At 38.9% G+C, this 25501-nt stretch overlaps 1 protein-coding gene across 17 annotated transcripts in view; it reads right to left on the bottom strand.

The window, feature by feature from the left end:
* The window catches only part of LIMCH1 (LIM and calponin homology domains 1), a 352295-nt gene that overhangs the window by 81084 nt on the left and 245710 nt on the right, over window positions 1-25501 (bottom strand). For 6 of the 17 annotated variants that reach the window (XM_037731824.1, XM_037731823.1, XM_017509857.2 and 3 more), the window contains 6 exons: window positions 23104-23210; window positions 18313-18343; window positions 16197-16307; window positions 8432-8627; window positions 2612-2864; window positions 1348-1614 (listed from right to left, as the gene is read on the bottom strand). In XM_037731824.1, the coding sequence (XP_037587752.1) occupies window positions 1348-1614; window positions 2612-2864; window positions 8432-8627; window positions 16197-16307; window positions 18313-18343; window positions 23104-23210 (965 nt within the window). Of the gene's footprint in view, window positions 1-1347; window positions 1615-2611; window positions 2865-8431; window positions 8628-9027; window positions 9273-16196; window positions 16308-18312; window positions 18344-23103; window positions 23211-25501 lie in introns of those variants that run through there. The other 11 variants (XM_037731829.1, XM_037731828.1, XM_017509861.2 and 8 more) reach the window with 4 other exon arrangements.

Genomic DNA, 25501 nt, shown 5'->3' on the forward strand with positions numbered 1-25501 from the left:
CATACCACAGACAAAGAGGAAGTATATCCTTTGGTTTTTAAATTTTTTTTTAATACAAAGCTACTCTAGGATTAAATTTATATAAATCAACACTGGATATTTTAATTAAGACCTAGTCCACAGAAATAACCATATGTGGAATTGCACACAGAGACGGAAAATGTGTGGGAGGCTGATGTGGTACTGTGGTCAGAGCATCCAAATCTGGTTACCAGGTTGGTGGTGACCAGCTCTGCAAGTCACTGACTATCATGGATCCTCAGCTTCCACTTCTGGAAAATGGGTATATCACCCACCTCTTAGACCAGCCTGACCAACATGGTAAAACCCCATCTCTACTAAAGATCCAAAAATTAGCCAGGCATGGTGGTACATGCCTGTAATCCCAGCTACTTAAGAGGCCGAGGCAGGAGAATTGCTTGAACCTGGGAGGCAGAGGTTGCAGTGAGCTGAGATTGCACCACTGTACTCCAGCCTGGGCAACACAGTGAGACTCTGTCTCAAGAAAAAAAAAAGATATAAATGGAACAGCAAGTGGCAAAGGAATTTCAACTGTCAAATTATTATTAATGTCAATTTGTAAAATACATTTTGGCTGCACTATTATTTGTTAGGATTATTGTGGTTATTATATAAGAAAAATTAACCAGCTTCTCAAAACACTACAGAAGAGTGTAGAACTATAATTTTCCTTGGCTCTGATTGCTGCCATCTCACATGTAATACAGAGGTCTCCATCTCACATGTAATACAAAACTATCAGTACCGGATACCAGTACCTTTGTTACAATTAAAGAGAAGTAATTACTCCATTCTTTGTTTTTGAATCGACATGCTTTAGAAAATCAGGAGTCAAATAAACTCAATTCTACTTAGTACCCTCTTGAGACAAAGAAAGTAAGTGGATTTTTGTAAGTCAGCCACCCTCTAGAGTGTTCCACACTTCAAAGAAACAGACTATCTTCTAGTGATTTGTAAAGTAAGATATGAGCCATTTAGGAGTAGCATGAAAATTAACAAGCTACAAACAATAGAAAAATACAATGCTATTACTAGGTAAATCCTGCAGCCCACAAATGATGACCACAAATACATGAGGAAGACAAGGTCTGCACCAAGCAGCAAGGAGTTCACTCTTCACCTTCATCTAAAATACCTAGGAGGTACTTAGCAGAGACATGCCTTAAGGCAAAGACTATCATCTATGTGCTCAGAGTAGGGAACAGCGATGCAACAGGAAAAGCGGGAAGTGGAAAAAATAAGATGAAAACTCCAACTCTCTAGAGACATTCCAAACCCCCAGGCATGCAGAAAGCCAGCCGGGCCAGCCCTCAGCCCAGAGCTGACCTGGCAAAGCGCTGTGCTGCTGGCATGACCTTGATTCCAGCTTGCTCTAGCCTTTTGCGCTTTTGGATCTCAGCAGCATCTTTTTCTTCAGACTTGGGAGCTGGTGTCACCACAGCCCCATCTGAAGAAGGGTGCTCCTTACCACTGCCGTCGGGTAATTCACACCCACCATGGGAAGGCTTCCGACCAGGATTCATTTGGCCAACTGGGTCGTCTTCATCAGCAGACCCCACTTCACTCCCCTCTTCCTCTATCGTTTCAGGAAAGCTAGTGAGTTGGACAATATGGTTTGCCAAACTAACAGACTGGGCTGGGGAGCACACCCCATGTCATCTCCCCGCTTTTCTGATTTTCACTTTAGAAAAGGAAGTCATGGCACAAAATATGATCATGAAAATGTGAAGAAAATTCAACGCAACCATTTGTTAATTCATATAATGCATCATACCCGCAACATTGAGAGTTATCCCAGACTTGATAATGAAAGGCAAAAACCTTTTCTGCTGCAGACGTAAAATTCATTAGTTTGTTCAGCAAACTAACAACTGTAATAAAATCTTTATTCAATGGAAAGTAATAGTACAGATGGACTAGTGGGGAAATTTATTTTATTATAAAGTTCTTGAAGGCAGGAACTCTGCCTTATTTGTTATTGGGTCCCCAGTGCCTAGTATATAGTAGATGTTCAACAAGTACTTGCTGAATAAATGAATAAATAAATACAAAAGCATAATCAGAGATTAAGGAAACCACTGTTTCTCTAAAGAGATGAGAAATCCATTTATTATGACTATTTCTACACGTGATTGTGAACCACATTCCATGCATCACATATTTGTATCACATATTTGAGCTTATATCAGATTAATTTAAGCCTAGATTTTTAAAACCTCTTTTTTCATAAAGATAGGAATCTTTCTACACCTAATCTGATAGGATTCAGATTCAAGCAGTCTCTGCAGAAGGATACAGATGACGGATTTGCTCTCAATGTCCTATCAACAGAATTGGTTTCAGAAATCTGCTTATTTAGGCAAGTAGCTGCTGAATACCTATTACGTGCCAGGCACTGTTTTAGGCACACTCACCAAGCTTCTATTTTCTCCTGACAAGCTCTTTCCAAACATCTGTCCCACCCACCTCTGTCTGTAATCTTCCATCAAAGTTCTGAATTGGTCATTTAACCTCATTCCTGTCCAGGAGCTGCAGTTCCCAAACCACTCATGCCCAAGCCAGTAAGAGGGCAGCTGCACTCAGGCCTTACCTGAAAGGCCTCTCCCCACCCAGGGGGGAGGTGGCGGTACTCCAGCTCTTGCGGTATTCCTCACGCTCTGCTTTCTTCTTTCTCAGAGGTGCAGGGACGTAGGCGGTCTGATTGCTTTTGTTCGGGAGGTACTGGTTAAAAGGCACTACTGATTTCGGCTCACCATGGGAAGTCCGCCTTGCAGACATGTCATCCTTCTTCACATCTGGCAGCTTCCGATGAGGCAAGTCGGATTCAGAGTCACTTCCTCTCCCTGGGAAAGACAGGATGGGTGCTGAGAAAGTGTGTCAAGCTAGCAAAAAGTTCCCAATGTTAAGTACACATTAGGGATGTGGTTCAATCTGTGGGTTCTGAGGATTCCTTCTTAAATCATTAACAAATCGGAAGAATCCATGTAGATTACTCCACTCTGGGAAAAGAAGGGAAAAAGTCAGGAAAAAAAAAACAACAAGGGCAAAATTTAAAAATACAGACATAAGCCTAACTGTATCTGAGAACTACAGTTAGCAACACACCTGCAATAGGATTATATGCCTACTGAGATTCTGCTACTCTCAAAAGAAGAAAACAGAAATTAATCAATGAAGCTTTCACTGAGCACCTGCTGCATGTCTTACACTATGCCAGATACTCCAGCAAATAAAAAATTATGAGACACTTTGTCTTTGAGGCATCTTTAACCAACCCATAACGTACCTAGAGAATTTAAGTTATAATCAAGAAGCCAAGAACAATAGGAATTCAGGAACATGATTGATTTGGATTATACCAAGGGTTTGCCTTCCAGGAAGTGGTTCAGGTCGTTCCTCTGTATGGGAGCTCTTGCTGGTTCCCACAGCTGGAGGCAATCTGTTCTTCCTGTGAGCCCTATGCCCCCATGATCTTGTCTTTTCCTCTGGTGCATTCTACTTTCTGGCTTGTACTTTGAGAATAAGAGCTTTATAATTTTTATCGTTTTCATGCTATTGCCTTTGTACACAGTGGACATCCTTAGATTATCTCATGAATAAATGAGTTGGTTTGGCTTAGAGAGTGTTTTAGACAACACATGGGAATTCAATGTTCCCAACATCAGCCATTTGTTGGACAATAGACCCAATAATTATATTGTATTCTTGTTTCCTGAGTCCTATCTTATTAGATTTCTAGGATCTCTTAGAATGAAGTCATCATTCCAACAAAACTACCATATAAGTAGCCACCATTTCAATTCTGGTTGAAAACAATTAATCAATGAGAGCATTACAAGATTATTCAACTATGTTGGTGATAAATGAAATGTATACCTCTTTAGACTTAAGAGCCTTGGCTAGATGTGGTGGCTCACGTCTGCAATCCTAGCACTTTGGTAGGCCGAGGTGGGCAGATCACTTGAGGTCAAGAATTTGAGACCATCCCGGCCAACATGGTAAAACCTCATCTCTACTAAAAATACAAAAATTAGCCAGGCGTGGCAGCACAGACCAGTAATCCCAGGTACTCAGGAGGCTGAGGCAGGAGAACTGCTTGAACCCAGGAGGTGGAGGCTGCAGTTAGCTGAGATTGCGCCACTGCACTCCAGCCTGGGCAAAGAGCGAGACTCCGTCTCAAAAAAATGAAAAAAAGAAAAAAAAATAGAGCCTTACACTAAGAGCCAAGAGATATGGCAGCCTGGCAGAGGGGTTGGTTAAGTGTTAAGCCGGAACCACTTCCTTTGGTGTTCTGCTCATTTGCATATGTTACATCAGTACTTTAAGCCTCAGTGTCCCAATTTATAAAATGAGGATAATAATACCCCTACTTCATAGCTGTTGGAAGGACCAGATACATATAAAACTATTGGTACAGTGCTTGGGTTAGACTAAGTGCTTAATAAATACTGGCTACTTTTTATGTCATAATAATTCTGGATCTGGCAGAAATGAGCTGTGGACTCCTAGGGTTGTCTCTAACATACTTGACTGTCCTTTTCTGTAAAATAGAAATAAAATGATTTGTCCTGGATGTTAAATGATATAATGGTTTTTAAAAGACTGTAAAACTTAAAAGCATTGATCATAAACAAGTTGTTCATTGTTGCAGATGAAGTATTCAGTTTATGAATTATTCATGCCACATGCGTTCAGTCTTCCTTCTGAAGTTTTGACCATTTCATTACTTATCAGTACAGTATTTGATTCATAATTTAGCTCCTTTCTACCCTGTCTTTAAACAAGTGTATCTCTCAGTATCACGATGAAATGTTTAGTGTCCCCTGTGAATTGCTTTATAAACCAATACTAACACTACCTTACCTTGCTAAACTCTTACATTTGTTTCCCCATTTGATACTATCCTTATTTTATAAAGGTAGGAACAGAGGCTCAGTGAGACTGTAGGAACCCCTTCTGCAGGGTGGCTTAGTGACAGCTCTGAAATTCTACTTTCTGTTCTCTTGACTCCCAGAGTTCTTTCCTCTGTGACACACCTGTCTTGGGAAAATGTCCTCTGATAAAAGTGTCCTGACTACGAGAAGTGCTGCGCTTTGTGGAACAAATAAAGCAAAGGATTCTTCAATCAACTATGAAAGCTTAGTGATGGATTAGATTTGCCTCAGGTCCCTCAATTCTAAAATCCTATAATCTATGAATCTTATCTGCATAGTATCTATACACACACACACACACACACACATATAGATATCTATATATATTATCTATAATATACTGAGTGAAAGTCTCCAAATATGTTGTCTAACAACATAAGTAAATTACTTTTTCCCTCACTTATTCTTTGGTGAATGTCTTAGACACTTCCAGAAATGTTAGCCTTGCAAATGCTCAAGGACAGAGTAGCTCAGTTGAAAGAAGTACAGGTTTATGGATTTAGAGACCAGGGTCTAAAATTTCAGCTCTACCACCTACTAGCTGTGTGGCCCTGGGAAACTTAAATCTTCTATACTTCAGGGTCCTCACGGGATACATGAAGGCGATAATACAGGTATTACATGTTGTCACAAGGATTAAATGAGATGACAGAAAGCACCTAGGAGGTGGCCGGCCCAGTATACCCTTGGTAAATGTCAGAGTCTTCTTATCTAAGGCTGGTACCTCAAAAGTTTTGACTTCACCTCTCCCTGTGAACATGGAAATTTACTAGGGTGGCTTCTCCATTTATGTTCAGAGTTAGGAAAATGGAATCTAGCATGTGATGATGATTTTTTTTTTTAATCAAAGTCTGATTCTTCCTTTTCATGAGCCTACATTTCTCTCTCAGTAACTGAAGGTCTGTCTTTAACATATCTTTGCCATATACACCCCCAACTCTTCGCTTTTTCGTCTTCCTCTAGCACTTTATCTCATTGTTTCTCTCCCTTAGCATGTCTTTTATACAAAACATTAGACTGTTCATTTAACCTCATGCATCATATTTACAAAATATGTTCTTAATTCTAAAAACATCTGGGTGGAGGCTTTTGTTATTTCCTCTTCAATGAAGCCCATTAAGTGGACTCATAAGAGATGCTATTAATGGTAGGGAAGAAACTGGGCATCTGTCTAGCAAGACAGATTGGTTGAATCAATCCTGGTGATCCATAGCATCCTACCAGGTAGCTCTGTGTCCAACCCACAGAATCATGATGCCTCTCATGAGTATGGCTCCTGATTGTCTTTATTGAATGGATTAGTGGGAATAGATAAGATTTTTATATTGGCCCAATATAGAGTTGAAGAATTTCATGAAAAGACAGATATTCCCTAACTGATTGTGAGTCCTAGGATATAAATTCTCAAGACTTAAAAAAACAAGTTTCCTTTTTTTTCAAATTTGGAAGTGTTTATTAGGACTAGCAATCTTCTTAATTAGCGTCATTAAAAAAACATAATATAAACTCTGATGAAATCCAACATCCATTTGCTAAAATTATACCACATTTTAAACAGCAGATTAATAAATGTGTTGTTTTTTGAATCTCATTAGGTCTTGATTAGTTTACAAGAACCTAAGCCTTAAGGTATTGGGTTGATTGGTGAAATCTGTGTGTAAGAAGCTCTTCCATGGATGGTGTTTTGTGAAGCCCTAATTGCATGTATTTTTTTTGGATGGAGAAAACATTCATAAAAACACTCTAGCTTATCAATTTTAATTGCTGCAAATTAAATTGTGCTTCAGCACATATTAGTATAATATTAGTAATCACCACCTCAAATCCCTTCAAGATGTGATTCGTTTAAACATTAACCCCCCTAAAGCTGGTAACAATAAATAAACAATCTACATTGGCAGTTAAGAAAAAAACAGGGTAAAGAAAATGCAATAACTTAAAACAACTAATCAAAATAATATGGATGAAATCGTTTGGTTAAGGTATGTTTTGGAAAAGTAAATCTACTCTTTGGTTATGTTAAAGCTCACTTAGATCGTGAACTTGGTATTTAACTTCTAACAGCGTGGGGGGTGCTTAAGATATAACATTTTAGAAATGCTTTGCAAAAGGCTCACAATGCACCCTGGAATTCTTTAGGAGTCACATACTATGTGGCCCGAGGCTAAACTATTTGTTGGAAAGTTTAAGTCCGAAACAAAAGCATTAGTTCAGTCATTCCAGAATAAAACATCTATTAGGCAAAGAGAAAGAAGTGTGGGTAAACTAAGCTTAAGAGCATAGATTTTGCATTCACACTTCTTGAAGCTAACACTGTTATGCTACTTTCTGACAGTGATTTTTTGGTAACTTGTAAATATTGAGATGATTACTTAACTCCTCAAAGGTTCATCTGTAAAGCAAGGATAAGTAGTATCTCACAACTCTGTGGGAGTGCTGAATGAGATACTGAGTGAGTATCTCTAAGATCTCAGCTGACGACTAAATGAGATACTGTGTGCCAAGGAATTAACTTAGATCCTGGACACATTAAATAGTCAAGTATTTTAGTAACAGAATTTTATAGTTGGAAGGGATCTTTTAGCTACAAAAGATAATTCTGATCTCAGAGTAGGCTTAAGATATAATAGCTAGATATAGTAGCATCAACAAGCAATACATTAAAAAAAGAAACACTTTAGAAATTCCTACCAACCCTCATGTTTTCCACAAGTTTATATATGTAGAACCAAACCATTTTTCCTTCTAAAAGTACAAAGGTACAAGATAAGTAAGACAAACAACTTCTGAAAAATAGGCATTACATGTATAACAAGTTACATGTTTACACATTTTTTGTAAAGAAAAATGATCATCTCTTCCAAGCGATATAAAACCCATAGGGTTTAAATCAATCCCAGCTTCAGAATGAGGAGGCAGCCTGGGTGGTGCACTATACATTAACGGTCACCTGCATCATGCTGGCTATAATACCAGTCAGGTATCATAAGCATCAGATTGCCAAAAACCATGCCAATTAAAGTTGCACGATCCCAGGCTTCAGAACTTTCCTAAGTGTGTGCAGCTCATTTCCAGTTTACTGGAAGTTGATCCATTTTCACTTATATAGTGTGGTACTCACTCAAACATTTCCCTTCCTCATGCCCAGAGTACATAACCCTCCAGCACACTTTATGAGCTAATGGTCTGCACAGTGTCTTGATTCACTGAGACCAAGGGAGGAATGATGTAACACATTTTCCAATAGAAGATATGCTCACTGAGGCAGTGCTCAAATAAACTCCTGGCAAAGCCAACCAAAATTCTAAGGACCATGAAAAACAACATTCAAAGAGTTTTTTCCTGCCAGTTTATAGAATTACTAGGTTCCAGCAAGGTGGATATGGAGTCTGCTTTCCCATCCCTCTGCCAGCCACAGTGCAGCCCCTGCAAATGTTTAATTCCAAGATGGATAGTTTATTAAGACTCCAACCTACCATCACTGCTTCCCCTGAGGACTACATCTGGTGAAGGCGTCTGCCGAGAGCGAGAGCCAAAGGAATCCAGGCTGTCGAAGGAATCATCTCTGCCGTGGCGAGGAGGAGAGAGGGAGTCGCTGCGCTCCGAATCCCAGCAGTCGATGTAGCCACTGTCTCGGATACTGCGTTTAGGACTCTCAATGTCATCAGTCTCCTGTCCAAAAAGAAAATGAAAAGGTTACAGACATTACTGCATTCTAGCCTACAGTATCAGAGATATGGGTCTCTGAGGGTCTCCAAAAAATAAAGCCCTGCATATCACATCAGCATGGAAAGATTGTGGTAACCAGTTATAGGATCAATCATCATCGAAAAGTCATCACTCTGTTCCTCAAGCCTCCTCTGCTGCAACTTTCCCAATCAGAAAATCATGCACAACATTTCAAAAAAGAAATTCCCAAATAACTCATACACATTAAGGTTTAAAAAAAANAAAAAAAAAAAAAAGAAAAAAAGAGTAGGGAAAGAATTAGAAGAAAAGATTATAAAGTTTGGATTCACAACAGTACAATGATAGTTCAAAACCAAAACAAAAAAAAAGCCAAAACCTTAACCTTGACTTGTCTTTCGGAATCCATGACTGCATGTCTGTCCTGGGAATGAGCCCCTGGTTTAGCTGTGCAACTTTTGCTCCTGTTTATGCTATCTGGCCAATGCAGGCAGCATTTGTTTCTGCAGCAGAATCAGTTCTGTAAAATCCTGGAGCAGCACGCATTCATCTCCTGCTACCTTGAAGGGAAATTCCTGCTCTGAAAGGGAGCTGCCTTTCTGAGGCAAAAAGTTAAAAAAAAAAAAAAAAAATAAAAAAAAAAAAAAGAAAAAAAAAAAAAAAAAAAATTAAAAAAAAAAAAAAAAAAGTGCAATGAAAAATATGCAAAACGCTTTTCCTGATGCCTCAGAAGAATCCAGGCATGCTCTCGCTCTAGGCCAGCTCTTGGCGCTGGGGGAGCTGAAAGCACTTGTGGCTGACCCACATGTTCAGAGCAGGGAGAACAATGGCTGTCTTTGACAGCCTGTGATTATAAATTCTTTCCAGCACAAGCAGCACATACTAAAACACTGAAACTCCAGCAGAAGAAAGGTCAGTCAAAGCCATCCTCACCCTCGTATTATAATAAAAGCCTTGTTCCCGCCAGTGTCTTAGCATTAATTACAATAGTCCAGGCTGACTAAAACAAAAATTACTCCGGTCACTCAAAGATAAACCTCAATTTAATATCCTCTGGACTGTCACTTAAAATTAGGACTGTGCATAACACTGGCAGAGAGGCATGTTCTCATTGGCAAAGACTGGAATGCCACACTGTAGATTTCCTGGGATGCTCATGAAAGTCCCCTCCACATTCCCAACAGAAAGGAAAAATAAATATTCTTCATGTTAGCAGTTTTGGAAACTGGTCTAAACTTTCTAGGATGCCCATGGGAGCCAGTGCGTTTGCAGGAAGTGCCTTTGCTTGCTGCTTCTATCAATTATATCCAGAGCTTCTGACATACTCTGCAGCAGGAGGCCCTTTGCCGGGGACATAGTGGCTGTAATTTGCAAGACACAGACAGCTTTGCATCAAGGGTAGGAAGTGGGCAAGAGGACAAGGGCAGGACTGAGAGGAGCACCCTGCAGCCTTCAGACAGAGGACTGATTAATACCCCTGAAAAATAGGTTGTCAAATGGCCTGGGTGAGTAGAGCTGGAATGAACTTCCAGAGGAAGGCAGAAATTCCAGTTATGGAAATTAAGGTAGCTTACTTATAGGTCAAAAGTTAACCAGGACATGAACAAAAGCCAGGCCTGACTAGCTGGAAAAGGAAGAACTCATGACTCACGGAAAATTATAGACCCAAATTGGATATGGTTTCATATTTAATATCTTTGGAAATGCAAGTAATTATCTTGGGTTATTTACCGGCTGAGAATCGGCCAAATGGTGAAAAAACAAAGGTCACTTTTATTGAACGCTTATAATGTGTCTGTGGCTATACTTGATGCTTTCTGCATGTTATGTTATTTAATCCTCACAACCACGCGTCCTACAACGTGGTTAGCATTATCCCTATTTTACAGAAGAGAAAAATAAGAATCAGAGAGGTTAAGTAACTTGACTGAGGTCACACAGTTAGCGGCAAAGCTGTGATTCCAACCCAGAACTCTGTCTCCAAATCCCAAATGGTATACCTGAAAATATCTGATCATCTTTTGTATAGTTACAGTTCCATCATCAGCAATTTCTCCACCACTATTAGACACTTACTACCTCCTTATTCTGTAGCTGATGCTAACCTTAATTATGTTCCTCAGCTGAATGCTATTATGCCTAGATCACAAAACTATAAATACAGTTATGTGTTGGTGAATGATAGAGATACATATTAGGTGATTTCACTGTTGTGCAAACATCATAGTGTGTACTTACACAAACCTAGATGCCAGATCCTACTACACACCTAGGCTGTTTGTACAGCCTATTGTTCCTATGCTACAAACCTGTACAGCAAGTGGCTGTACTGAATACTGTAGGTAACTGCAACACAATGCTAAGTATTTGTGCATCTACACATACCTAAACATAGAAAAGGTAGAGTAAAAATGTGCTACAGATGGAGTCTCCATTCTCCAAATGCTTGGGACCAAAAGTGTTCAGGATTTCTGACTTGTTTGGATTTGGAAATATCTGCATTATACAGGTCAGCATCATCCCAAATCCAAAAATCCAAAATCCAAAATTCCAGTGAGCACTTCCTTTCAGAGACACATCTTTGCTCAAAAGTTTTGGATTTTGGAACATTCAGATTTCAGATTTTCAGATTAGGGATACTCAACCTGCATTATAATTTTCTAGGACCACTGTTGTATATGCTGTCCACTATTGGCTGAAACATTGTTATATGGAGCACAATTAGTGCAAAAGAGAGGGAATTCAGCATAATGGTTAAGAGAATGGTCTCTGAATCCTGACTGGCTGGGTTTAAATACTGGCTCCACCCCTTGCCAGCTGTGTGACCTTAGGCAAGTTATTTCATTTCTCCAGACCTCAGTTTTCTCAACCATTAAATGGGACTAATAGTAATGCCTGTCTCACAGAGTTGTTGGGAGGGTTAAATGGGTTCATGTATGGAAAGTGTTCAGAAAAATGCCTATTACAGAACAGGTACTCTAAAAGTATCAGCTATAGTTATAATTACTACAATTTGTTCACTCAAATAGGTAAATTTCAATATATATAAATGGTAAGACATTTATAAATATAGCTAGGGACATAACTTTACACACATTCTGATACTCCTCTATCTCTTTTTTCATTTACATCCCATATCTAGATGTCTTGAGCCTAATTTCCCATCAGGAAAGGCAGACTCTCAGGGAGCCAGACCGCTGGTCACATCTGGAAATGACACAACTACAAGCTCCCTGGCACAGCATTACACAACTGGGCTTTCAAGAAAATAATATACGAAAGGTTCCCCATGGCCCAAATGTCTTCCCCACCCTCACCCGACAAACCACAGGAGAAGAAAGGAAAAAGTCAACATACCTCTTGGAGCGCTAGCTGCTTTCTCACAGCTAGTTATGGGAAGGAAAAACAGAAAGGCTGCTATGTTCGTGGCTGTGTAGAAAGCCAAGAATCAAACCCTGGACCAAGTACAAGAGCTGGGAGCTGAATGGCATGGCCAGTTTGAAAAGTGAAAACCAGGCCACCAGTGGCTGTCCTTGGCCAAGCTCATTCCCTAAGAAGTTCAGGGTGAAGTAAGAGGCTGGCTCTTCAGCCAGAAATAAAAATGTGGATATCAGCTGGATGGACAATCCTTTGGTTGCCATCAAGTCACCATATCTCATTTTTTTGGGTCACTTAAAGCGAAGCTTCTGAGGGTGAGTAGAAGATATAAGCCACACGGAAACTAGCACGTCTACACTCTCCTTTCTTGGGCTCTAATTAACATAGTCTCTGCTTTTCAACTAGAAGCTCAGTCTCTCGTGCTAACTGCTACTGAGTTATTCTAGTAAAAGTATGTTAATGAAGAAGTGAGAACTATCAGCTTCATAAAATTCTGGGATTATTTTACTCTTCTTCTTCCCATCCCCCTTTCTCAGACATAGCAAGAACCACCTAGGATTGGTGGATGACTTCACAGTTTCTGAGACACTCCAGATACCTCTCTTTCACCACTCATTTTCTGATCCCTTTGTGATTTGTAAGGTGGCTTACTCGGCTCTAGAGGGCTTTAGGGTCCTACTTTTCCAGACTGCACAGCCACTCTCCACCCATCACCCCCTGGTTGTGGAAGCCGTTCATTCCACAAATATTTACTGAGCATCTTCTGTGTGACAGGCACTGTTCTAGTCCACAAGATTCCACAAAAATCAACAAATACCCTGTCCTCATGGGCCTTAAGTTCCAGGAGAGAAGACAAAACATAAACAGAAAAACACAAATGAATACAAAGTTGGATGATAAGTATCATGAAAAAAAAAAAAGAAGGTGTGTTGAGGGACTAGAAGTTGAGACGGTTGCTCTTTGAGGCAGAAGTCTTGCATCTGTTTGCTCACCATGCTCCCTCCCTTTTTCCCTTTCTTTCTGTAATGCCCCTCACCCCCTGAAACAGGAAGAGTATGATACAGTCATGGTATCACTTGCCTCTGATCACAGTGACTGCTTCAAGAATAAGGTCCACACTGGGCCAGGGTACCTTACTAGGAATTTTACACCTGGGGCCAGGGGTAAGAATTCCCTTGGTTTTCTGGGCAAGGAGCTAGAAACAAGTAATCCTAGGGATGATATTGGCCATGTTCCCTGTTATAAGGGAAAGAATGTTCCCTATATGAGAAAAGAATGAGTTTAAGGAGAGATAAGAAGAGATGAGAGAAAGATTCTGAGATTTCGAGAGCCGCCCTAGTCCCCATGGGTGTCCCTTCAATCTTAATATTCTTGTAGTAAATCCTCTTTGTTCTACTGAAGTGCCCCTTCCTGTGGAAGGGCTCTTTGACATATCTGGTCTCAGTGAAAGGACGCTGTTACTATGATTTCAGAGACCCTTTTAAAAAATACAGCAATAGCAGCAATCTACGACAAGCCACGTTTTATGCCTAGGCTCTGCCTGGGTCACCTTTACTACAGAACTTAACAAGCTGCACCCTAGTGAATCATTTTTATGCACATTTCACCCACTAGAAAAATGAATATAAAAATTTGTGGATAATCTCCTTTGTGAAATAAAAAAAACTGATTTCCAATTTATTTCAGCCTGCCTATGTGCAGAAGAAATTACAGTTGTCCCTCAATATCTGCTTTCCTAGTAAACATGCCTACAGATTTTAGCTGAAATAAAGTCTACTTTTCCCAAGTCCTTGCTTGCAGCTAGGTATGGGTACATAACCAAGTACAAGTCTGTAGATGGAAGTGTATGTGTAGTGTGTAATTTTCCAGAGGTGTGTTTAAAGGGAGGGCATGGAACCTCTTCCCTGCCAATCCTCCTTTCTCTTGGCTGAATCTGGACATGATGGCTAAAGCCTGAACAGCCATCTTGGATCAGCAGGTGTAGAGGTGTGGGTTGAAGATGGTGGTGCAAAAAGACCAGGAAGCTTGGGCCTTCTGCTGTTGAAAAGACATGGAGGCCCACATCAGCCCTGGGCTACTCATGTTCACATCTTGTTTATGTGAATTAGAAATATAAGTTTTATCTTATTTTATCTGTTATTTTGAGGCTTTTCATTTCCCAGCTGAACCCGATCATAACTGAGAAAATGAGACTATATATATTACAGATACAATTAGTATTTCCAGGTGCTTGGATAGACTAGTAAGGTTAAGTCATTTTCTCTCTAGATGGAGGTATGGCAGTATCATGCCTGGCCATTTTTGCTGAGAGACATGCTTTATCCAGGGATACTACCTACTCCATCATGTCCTGTGATGTTATCTACATTCAACAAAAAGGGTAAAGCTGTTAACAATAGGTCATTTTATGGCAGTTGAAGAAACTGATTGTAGAAAGAGAAGCTAAGAGAGTTGCAGAAACCAGTAGCTGCTCAGATTCTACGGGTGCTGGACTAGCAGTAAGAAATGTCAATAATGAGAATAAATTAGATTCCAACAAAATCTAGCAGGGGAACTGTGGGGCAGAACTTGATCCATCTATTATTATTCAAGTCCAAATTTAATATAAAAACAATAAACATTTAGATTTCTCAAATCCAGATGAAGGTTAAATGAGAAATTAAAGGGCAAATAAGAGGTGAGACTGAGAAGCAATGAGTTGTGCTTCATTGTGTGTGTTTATTTTATTTTTAAAGGAATTTAGCTTAAAGTACTTTGTGTATGTGCATTACTTCTAATATGAAAGCTTTGTCCATTTATAAATATGTGAGCCAGACTGGCCTTAGCCAAATGTGAAGAACTATCAGAACCATTCGCTTTAAGGAAAGGAAAATAAATGTTTAGAAAATTGGAACCAATTCTTGCTTTCAGTGTCAAAAGAAAAACTGCAAGGAACTGAATGTTTCTCAGTGAAGTCTCATTAGTTCATTTATTTTTTATGGTAGAGATATGAGGAAGAGTAAGGCCTCAATTATTTATCCTCTAATGTGAACCTTATCCAAAATGCGTGGAGGGGCCAGGTGCAGTGGCTTACACTTGTAATCCTAGCATTTTGGGAGGCCAAAGTGGGCAGATCCAGGAGTTCAAGACCATCCTGACCAACATGGTGAAACTCTATCTCCACTAAAACTACAAAAATTAGCCAGGCCTGGTGGTGACCACCTGTAATCCCAGCTACTTGGGAGGCTGAGGCAGGAGAATCACTTAAACCCGGGAGGCAGACATTGCAGTAAGCTGAGATTGCGCCACTGCACACCAGCCTGGGTGACACAGCAAGACTCCGTCTCAAAAAACAAAACAAAAAAATGCACGGAGGCTGATTACAAATAACCCTTACCTGTTCACTAAGGCGGTTTAGGAGGGCCTCTTCTGGGTAATACTATGCACTAGTCATTTGTATGAATTATGTATATTGATGGACCTTCAGATGAAACATTCAGGCAAGTACACATGAAACATCCGACTGTTTCCTTAACAATTGCCTACCTTAGGTCAGTCGTTTCTGTGCTCAAAGAAACAAATGAAGAGTTTAATAAAGTGTTTTCCAAATTTCTATGTCATTCAAAAACAGTGGCCATGACATGTGCATGTTAGAGGAGAATGCTTTTAACGTATCCCAGCTTGTCCAGGGTGTATGTCAAGGTATGAACTTGGCTCTCGTTACCTCATGCACGCCAAGGCCCCAGTGGGTGAGCAAAATGCCCTTTAGGACAAAAGCGCAGAGTGAGTCTTCATTTGTACATAATACTGCAGTGTTTAATTCCAGCATTATTTCCCCAAGAAAACAAGCACTGAGCTCCTTGGCACACAAAGGCATATACTGACAGATTGAATTTGCTCTTTTGAAATTAAAAGTTGGATGGAGTTCAGAACTCCAGTTCTCTGAAGGGTATGAAAGTTCAGGTAGGTGTGAGATGCAAGAGGCTAAGACGTCATTGGTAAGGTAAGTTTCCTTGAGTGCATATCTTTGGCCCATACCATTCCACAACCCAGTACTCTAGTAAACTTAAAAACAAGCAAATGTGCATGATTTGCACATGAACTTCAAGTATTAAAACAAAACAAAACAAAAAAGCAAACATGTGGCTTTCCCACCTTGTCTAACGCTCATGGGATAAAGAAGAAAAGCCAAGTTACCTTTCGCATCTGAGCCAACAAACCTTCAAACTCCTTCAGGTTTAGTGTCGTTCCGCTGTAGGATGTGCAGCTATTTGCTGCTTTTCCCAGCCAGTAAATGGTAACTAATACCTATGGAATAAAACACACAAGAGCAGATTTTTCCCTCAAGAATGACATTTAAACTAGGGAGTCAATAATGCTCCACTAGCAAGAAGGCAGGAAGGAAAGACCTGATTTACGCTGATTTTAAAAAACCACCACCCGTGAGGTATCCATTAAATGTAAAATCATTTTAATAAGAATCCAATGCCATGTCAGTCAACACAAACATGGTTCAGTAGTTAAAATGATTCCTGTGTTAGGGAAAGTTAGTGTGTGAGGAAATTATCTCTAAGGCAGCAAGAAGGAAAAATAAATCCGCCAACATTATTTTTATGTAGTGAAGGTTTCACAATTAGGCAGCAACACGTTTCAGAAATGCTTTGGAATCTTTACCCAGAGAAGCAATGAAAGAGACTGTCAATTCCTTTTGAGAAAGGTGCTTTGAAGGCTCATAATTTCTACTTGTGGGCACAGAGGTTCTGCTAAAGCCAATGGCAAAAAAAAAAAAAAAAAAAAAAATCCCAAACAAGTGATGAAGGTTAATTAGTGGTTCCCAGCACAGGATCAACACAATATATCTAATTAAAGTTGAAAGAAAGCAATGTCATGAAAAATATGATCTGCAGATACCTAGCTTTGGAGTATAGAGTCCCATTAATCTGAGATGGGAAATTTTGAGCCTTGACAAGCTAGCTGCCAATTAAACAACCTTGGATAGTTAAGAATGTCTATGAATATTCAGTGGTCTGAAGCTACGGTCCCAAGTTAATTTTGTTCTGTCTTTCTGAAGAAAGCATCCACAAAAGCAAATCCTCTTTACATTCACTTCCCATGAAACCCAGCAGGAGTCAGCTAAAGATGAGCTCTCTCAAACTGAATTACAGGGATCTGAGGCCCGTGGAAAAGCTAAGATGAGTAATTTCTTTTCACATTCTGTCTTATTGCTTCAGCCAGGCTGGGAAGTATTTACTGTGACTCCTTCTACTTGGTAGCCAGAAAATGCTTTAGACAACAAGATATAGTTACATGAGTCCAGCTGGCAACAGACCCAAAATATGGTTACGTGCATTGATGCTAAGAGGTGATTCTGTTTTCTACTTCTGTGAGAAAATTTTACTTCATGAATCCCTAGAAACTTCCAGAACATCTTTATAAACTGACTACTTACGAATAAATTTCCAGAGATCCCAAATGTCAGGGCATTAACTAGGACCACAAAATAACTAACGTGTGCTAAGAGTATAAGCTTACCTTAAAAGGTATAATGGAGAATGGAAAATATACTGCGTTGTGTTTTAGGTTAAAGGTTTTCTGATTTGTTTAAAATTTTATGATGAAAAATGGCATATACCTCTAGTTTTATAGAGAAGGTAAAAGAAGGTAAGAATAAAAATGTTAATCAAATATAAGAACATCTGGGGAAATTTTTTAAAAAAGAAATTTCAGCCAATTTTAAAATTTTAGACGCAGATGGTCACTTCTTTCATTCCTCAATCTAAACTGAAAATAAAACAGCACTAACATACTTGCCTTTTGAAAATAAGATCTACAAAAAGTTGATTTTGGCAAGTACTAATAAGAATGCAAAACATTAAAAGGAGAACAAAATACGCAGAGTATAGGCCCATGGCAGTCAACACTATTCATATTGTGCTGATCTTACCGTACAACAATTTGCCCAACTGCTTAATTTAATAATCCCATCTGTGCCTACAAATGGAAAGGGGCTAATGTTAGTGTTGAGCCTGATCATTTTGTGTTTAAGAAACTGAATCAGAAACAGAGTACAAGCTTTCACTTGTTTATTTCTGGATTGAACACTTATCTAAATAAAGAGAACCACCACCACCCCAGCCCAACACATACACAATTTACTATTTTTATTTCTATCATGGTCATTAATTATTCTATCAAATAAACATACACTTTTTTCTAAGGACTTTTATCAGCAAGACATATGAGAAGCATTGAATTTAGCTAAATTTTACACTTGAACCACCAAAGATATAAGTATGGAAGTTAAAACACTTACATTTTTCAGCTTCCTGCTATAATCAAGGCTCCTAGTCAAGGAAAGGGAAAAGAAAATATTGTCAGAATAGCAGATTCTATATTGTGATCTTTCCTTAAACACCACTAAGATGTACTTGAAGCTAACATATATAATGAAATCAGAAGAATGTATTGTTTTTTAAAGCTTGAGTTTCGTGATTTTGGGCAATGAATAAAATTACTTAGAAAACAAAATATAGATGGACAATGTAGGTGGGATTAACGTTCCACAGTACACTATGACAGGATGATGCTTTATAACATCTGGAAACTGAAGAAGTCCGATTCGAACAAGGAATGTTCATAGTTGTGTTCTCAAAGATTAACCATTGAAGATTCTGCCTTGATTCTTAGACCACTGTCAAACTGAAATCTGACTACACCTCCAAAATCTTCATGCAAGTATTTTTAACACAGGTCTGAAAATATGAGTACAAGAAGAAATCCTACCCAAATATTTGTTCTTTTCTGCTCTGGACATAAATTAGCACTGAGAGTAAGCCACAAGCAGGAAAATATGCTTGTTATGTTCAAACATACACACATGCAGGCTCAAATATCCACCCATGTTTACTCTCTAACTATAAACAAGAAACCTACTTTGAAATATTCATACAATTAAATATAAGAGTTCCTGCAAAATTATTTCAAAGTTTTTTTTAACATGTCAACAAATAAACACCAGAAAAAAACAGACTCTGCATTTCTTTTTTTCACAGTAACTTCAGTGAGAGGGAGGGAGAGTAAGTCCATCATATAAACCAGTCAAGAATTCCTTAAAGTATTTAAACTCTGATTCCTTCATTGCAGCATATTCTGACCTAAAGCAAACAATTTTAAGTCCATTGAAATGTGAAGAAATAGAAAACAAGGTAGTATACCATGGAAATAAACCCATCAACAAGGACTTAGATTCAAAGAAGTATTAGTCCAGTTTGCATTTGATTAAGAAAATGTTTTCATGTTTCTGTTTTTAATCGGAAAAAAAAAATGAGATGTCCTTATCTGCTAGCTTTTGTTTGTTTGTTTTTTAATTTAAGAAAGAAACCAGGTTTGTAAAAACCTATAAACGTTTTGAAACTTTCATGGAAAACATATTTAAAATAGGGAACATAAAACTTTTTTTGCATTGATGATAAAAGTTCACTAAGACTTTGACCCAGTGCTAAAAATTACACCTGGTACATAGTAGAAGCTCACAAAATATTTGTTGAATGACTCCAACCTAGCAATCTATTATGTGGAAATACTTCCAAATTTTTACAGAGACATTCATGAGCTATCCAGAGCCTATGTACGTTTTCATCCAGTTGCTTTGATTCCCTGGAATGATACTTGCTGTGTGCCTGTCTAGATTACACTTTCAATTCCATCAGGGTTGTCTGGCATCCATTACAGGTACAGTTCACTAAATTATACATGCAGTAATCACTCGCAGGCTTTCCCTCTTTTTTTTTTTTTTTTTTTTTTTTTTTTGTCTATTCTAGTTTTTTTTCAAAAAAAAAACAAAAAAAAAACCACACACACACACAAGAAAAACTACCTACCATGAAAGCTAAATGAAGGAGTATTTTCTAAAACAAAATTTCAGAAAACCATCCAAATCTCCTCTGTGGGATCTATATGTTACTGCTTCTGCTAATAATTGGTGGCAATGAGGTGCTCTCTGTGTTTATGGATGTCCTGCTCAACTCTCAGAGGGACAACAGAGAAATACAGCAGTTCTACTTTAACTACCTTAGTTTACAAAATTTGCAAATGTTACCAGCACTCCCTGCACAGGGCCAAATGAAACCAGCATCACTTATTAAAACTACATGAAATCCGATAGTTTATTCCATACTCTACTCTTTCCTAAAACTAGAAACAAATTTCTAAGTACTGTAAATGTATAGCATCATTTTAAGATAAAATTCTTTATGTTCTTTGAAATATTCATATAGTGAACTATTGTTCCTCCGTAATGATTCTGAGTTCAACATCCTACCCTATTTGTGTACTGCCACGCCCACCACACACATCCTTACACATTATCCTTCAACCACACCAGTTACTTTTCCTTCTTTTAAACATGAAGCTTGTTGTTCCTCTTCCCCAGCCTTTGTACCTGCTCTTTCTCTGTCCTGAATGCCCCACAGATCTTCCTACAGCCTGTTCTTCCTTCCCATTCATGTCTCAGCCCGCAGCGCTCAGCCAAAATGCTAGCGCTTCAGAGAGGCCACCCTCTCCACCTCTGGACTGGCCACTGTCTTTCGCTTATCACTCTTTATTTTCTTCTCAGCACTTATCATTTTCTGCAATGATCTTCTTTGTTTACTTCTTTGTTTCTCGTTTCTTCACACTGGACTGTAAACTTCACATGAGCAGAAGACCTTGGCTATCTGAGTTCATTCTATTTCTCTAGTGATGAAAAAAAAGTATCTAACACAGAGAAGCTGCTCAGCAAACATTTGCTGAAAGAATGAATGAATGAGCGAATGAATGAATGAATGAAAACTGCCAGGGTCATGGGGGAATGTGATGGAAAAGTATCGCCTAAAGAAAACAAGAGGTGGGGAGCAGTGGCTCACGCCTGTAATCCCAGCACTTTGGGAGGCCGAGGCAGGCAGATCACGAGGTCAGGAGTTCAAGACCAGTCTGGCCAACATGGTGAAGCCCCATCTCTACTAAAAAAATGCAAAAATTAGCTGGGCATGGTGTTTTGTGCCTATAATTCCAGCTACTTGGGAGGCTGACGCAGGAGAATTGCTTGAACCAGGATCCAGGAGGCAGAGGTTGCAGTGAGCCGAGATTGTGCCACTGCACTCCAGCCTGGGCTACAGAGTGAGATCCATTTCATAAAAAAAGAAAGAAAATAAGAGTGCTCAAGTGAAGGAAAAATTACGAAAATGAGGAGAAGAAATACAAAAGGAGAGATGGATGGAAAGGCAGGGTTTAAAAGGGAGGGAAGGCAGGAGGAAGAAAAGGAAACAGAAAAAAAGGAAAAATCAAAAGGACAGTAAAACAAAAAGATGATACAGTAACTAAGAAGGGACTGTGTCCATGTGTCACTTGCCTACGTGATTTTTTCCCCTTAAGGTTTCTTTCCAAGTCTTGATTTAAAGTCTCTTTCTTTACAAGTCGCCTGTTCCATCTTCCCTTAATTGCACTGGGCAAGCTTTACCTAGAATCATACCAGATGGAATATTCTGTCCAGTTTCAATTTTTAGATGAATACCTGCAGCCTGCTGAAGAAGGGAGCTTAACCAGGGCTTCAGATCTAGTGAGCAGCAGACCTAGGGCTAGATCCCAATTTTCCTGATGCCCAGTTTTTTGTAGATAAACAATAAAGGTGATATGAGTTCTGAATTTTTAAAGCCAATCAGGCTCAGAATTCTCCTGGTTTAGTGACATACTGATTTTAAATGGCCCTAAAAAACAAAATGAATGCAGCTGCAGACACTGTTGAAGTGACCTTTCCTTCACCCTCCAAGCAATGTGTGTGTGACTAATTATCACCTACGAAGCTGCACAGTTACTGTTGCTTCTGGTCACTTGCCACCAGGTGAAACTACGAATGGGAGATGAGACAGAACCTAAATCGATTTCCTAAAGGGAACAATGGTTTACAGAGGCTAGATCTAGGTACGATAATAAATGGGGCATGTGATGACCAAGATGAGGTTTACAGTGCTTTCCATATTCAAATATCCTATTTTTATTGTTATTTTTTTACTTAGCTAAAATTTTTCCATGAGAAGTATTAAGGAATGGAACATTGATAACAGAAAAGTAATTTTAGATAATAGATCACCACTGACTCCCCAGTATTCCCAGGCATGAATCATAAAATCCAATATAAACCCCAAACTTTGTTTTATCCAGTAGTTCTCATTTTTTTCCTATTTTTTCTCATCCTTTTTTTTTTTCTAATCAAGATCATCAAATAGTATAAACTTAATAGCTCTGAATTTTGGCACTCTCTTTTTTCTGTTCTTCCATGATAAAATGACTCCAAAAACAATCAAAAGAAGAAAAGTTACCAATTCACAGAGCCTATCTATGTAACTGTGTTTATTATTCAGGCATATCCATGTCAAACATTATTTGACTGAAGTGGAAAATGTTTTATATGAAATCAATAGGAATTAAAGAACTTCTAAACTACAGGAAAGTTATCTCTGCCATCTCATACCCTGGTCACAAGCTATTTCTTTACAGGAAGTACACTGCTGTCTCTTACTGTGACATTCTGCTCCGAGAATTCTGTGGCCCAAACAGGGCTCACTAAGTAGATATAGTTAAAGTGCCAATAATCCATCTTCAAAGAACTTGATCGCTGACACACAGGAGAAAACAGAAATGTAAATGAAGCAAGTTCTCCATAATCTAATGCCTTCCTTGCATAACAGAGCTCAGATCTGTTTACCTTCCAAGCTTATTCAAATGCTCAATTGGCGCCAATAAAATTTTTTTGTCTAACACACTAGTTCTGTGTCTATTTCTTTCTTGCCTCTTTGTTAAGCTTTAATTAACATTTTTCTCCATCTCTTCAAAGTTCTAACTCTATACGCAAGATTTTTGCATTCAAAAAATTATGTTTGATTAGAATGAAAGCTCTGCACAGAGGGAAAGCCAATGTAAGTTGTTTTGAAAGTTGACTTTTATCTTCACATTTTTATTTTATTAAGCATAACCAATTCTCTGTCTCTTAGAACTTACAACATCATCACAAAATTGCAAATCAAACTATAAAGGAGTTTCCCGTTAACATAAATCACACTTTACTTACTTGACTGTTACTCTGTTGGATGTATCCTGGAGGTCACTCGGGTCAAAAAGTTGAGATTCTTTTAGGCCGAGCTCTTTACAACCTCTCAAGAATAAGATAATATTGTCCTAGAAGGAAGAAAAGAAATCCAAGTCGATATTACCTTAGATTATCTTTATGAACCAGTCCTTCCCAAGGTGCTGTAGGGATACCAGTCACTAAGGCAGCGGTCAGGTATAAATCATGGCTTGCATTAACAAATCATACTTTGTTAGGAAATGCCAGATAAACAGGCATTTCAAACTTCCAAACCCAAGGCCATGCCAGATTCATTTTTTCCCTTTAGCTTGACACATTGAAAAAAAAAAAAAAAAAAAAAACTACCTAAAAACAAAAAACAAAAAAAACAGGTATTCCCTATTGCTTCTTTGTCCATATCTTGTTGCTTAGAATCTGACTGAAATTTTTTTTTTAAAAGGGGGTTTTCATCTTCAGCAAGTTTTTCTTCTTAATTGATCTTCTAAAATGTATTCTTTATGTATTTTACATCCTTTATGATTTTAATACCTCTTTGTGGACTATAAACTGAGTTAAACGCAAAAAAAAATCTAGACAATTAAAATGAGAAAAAAGAAGGATAGGGAAGGCTTTTAAAATAATAATGCAAAAGACTGTCAAGAAAGTGAAATTTTCTCTAGCAGATACAAACTTACTTTGAATTGGCGGGCAACATTGACAATTAAGGAGGGGTCTGTCTTCCTCTATTTAAGTCATTAAGAACAAACACATGGTTCTGAAAGGGATTGCAAATTGTGGGTCATCCTTCTGGAACTCCAGGATGTCAGTCAAGAGATTTATCAGTTACAAGTCTCTAATGGTCGCCTTCCTAAAAGACTTCTGGGCCGGGTGCTGTGGCTCATGCCTGTAATACTAGCACTTTGGGAGGCCAAGGTGGGTGGATCACCTGAGGTCAGGAGTTCAAAACCAGCCTGGCCATCATGGTGAAACCTCACCTTTATAAAAAAAAAAAAAAAAAAAAAAAAAAAGAAAAAAAAAGACTTCTGAAGGTGCTAACTGACCTCATCAGCTATGGAAAACTACGGGATAGGGAATGTCGGCTCCAGAAGCCAGAGTGATGTGAATTCATCTGAATGCTATGAGAAAGATGCTACAAAAATCTGAAATGATGATGGTGATTACAGAAGCATATATTGACCCACATGCAATTCAACTTAGTGAACAGAAAAGATATTTCCCAGTTACCCAGTTTGTAGACAGGATTCTAAGATAACACTCAAGTATCTTGCCCCCAAGGTACACACCTCTCCTTGAGTGCAAGTGAAATCTGTGAATATGATGGGATGTCACTCTGTGATATGTCACTAGCAAGTTGACTTGGAATTAATCAAAAGAAAGATTATCTGATTGGGCCTGGCCTAATCAGGGAAGCTCTTAGAAGAAGGTGAGGTCAGAATTCATGCTGGCCATGAATTCTATAGCTGCAAGGAGATGAATTCTGTTAACCACATGAGCTTGGAAGAAGCTTGGAAGATGTTCAGATAGGATCTGAGCCCACACTAACACTTTGATTTCAGTCCTGTGAGACCCTGAGCTAAAAACTCAGTCACACCATGTCCAGACTTCTGACATTCAGAAAAAGAGAGGTAACCAATAGCTATTAAATTACACAGTAATAAAAAAATAATATATCCAGGCTCAAAATAACAAGAGCAATAGCAATAAGTTGCAAACCTTTCTATAGTTCTTATTATTCACCATGCATTATTCCAAGAACTTTACATATATTAGCTCATTTAATTCCTACATAACTTTATAAATGATTTTTACAGAGGAGTGATCTAAAGCACAGATTAAGCGAATTGTCCAAGATCACACACTCCCCAGAGGATAGAGGTATAAAACAACATGGCTTATATGAGGAACTCAAGCATAAAATCTGAGGCCAGCACCAAAGAAAGATGAGGCTATGCAGGTAGAGGCTGATCACAGAGGCCTTAAAGGCCATGGAAGGCAAGTTGCAGAATGTCACAGAGGGGCTGTATCTGAGAAGCGAAAGCCCAGATCTATGGTGAAATGATATTGTTGTGCGTGGGGTTGGGGGAAGGTAGATGGTGTGAAGGAAGTATTAAAAAGGAACAAGGCCAGGCGTGGTGGCTCATGCCTGTAATCCCAGCACTTTGGGAGGCCAAGGCAGGTGGATCATGAGGTCAGGAGATCAAGACCATCCTCTCTAACACAGTGAAACCCCATCTCTACTAAAAATACAAAACATTAGCCAGGCATGGTGGCACGCGCCTGTAGTCCCAGTTACTAGGGAGGCTGAGGCAGGAGAATTGCTTGAATCCGGAAGGCGGAGGTTGCAGTGAGCTGAGATAGCAACACTGCACTCCAGCCTGGG

This window comes from Cebus imitator, unplaced genomic scaffold (genome assembly GCF_001604975.1).
Source record: "Cebus imitator isolate Cc_AM_T3 unplaced genomic scaffold, Cebus_imitator-1.0 Scaffold425, whole genome shotgun sequence".
Classification (NCBI taxonomy): domain Eukaryota; kingdom Metazoa; phylum Chordata; class Mammalia; order Primates; family Cebidae; genus Cebus; species Cebus imitator.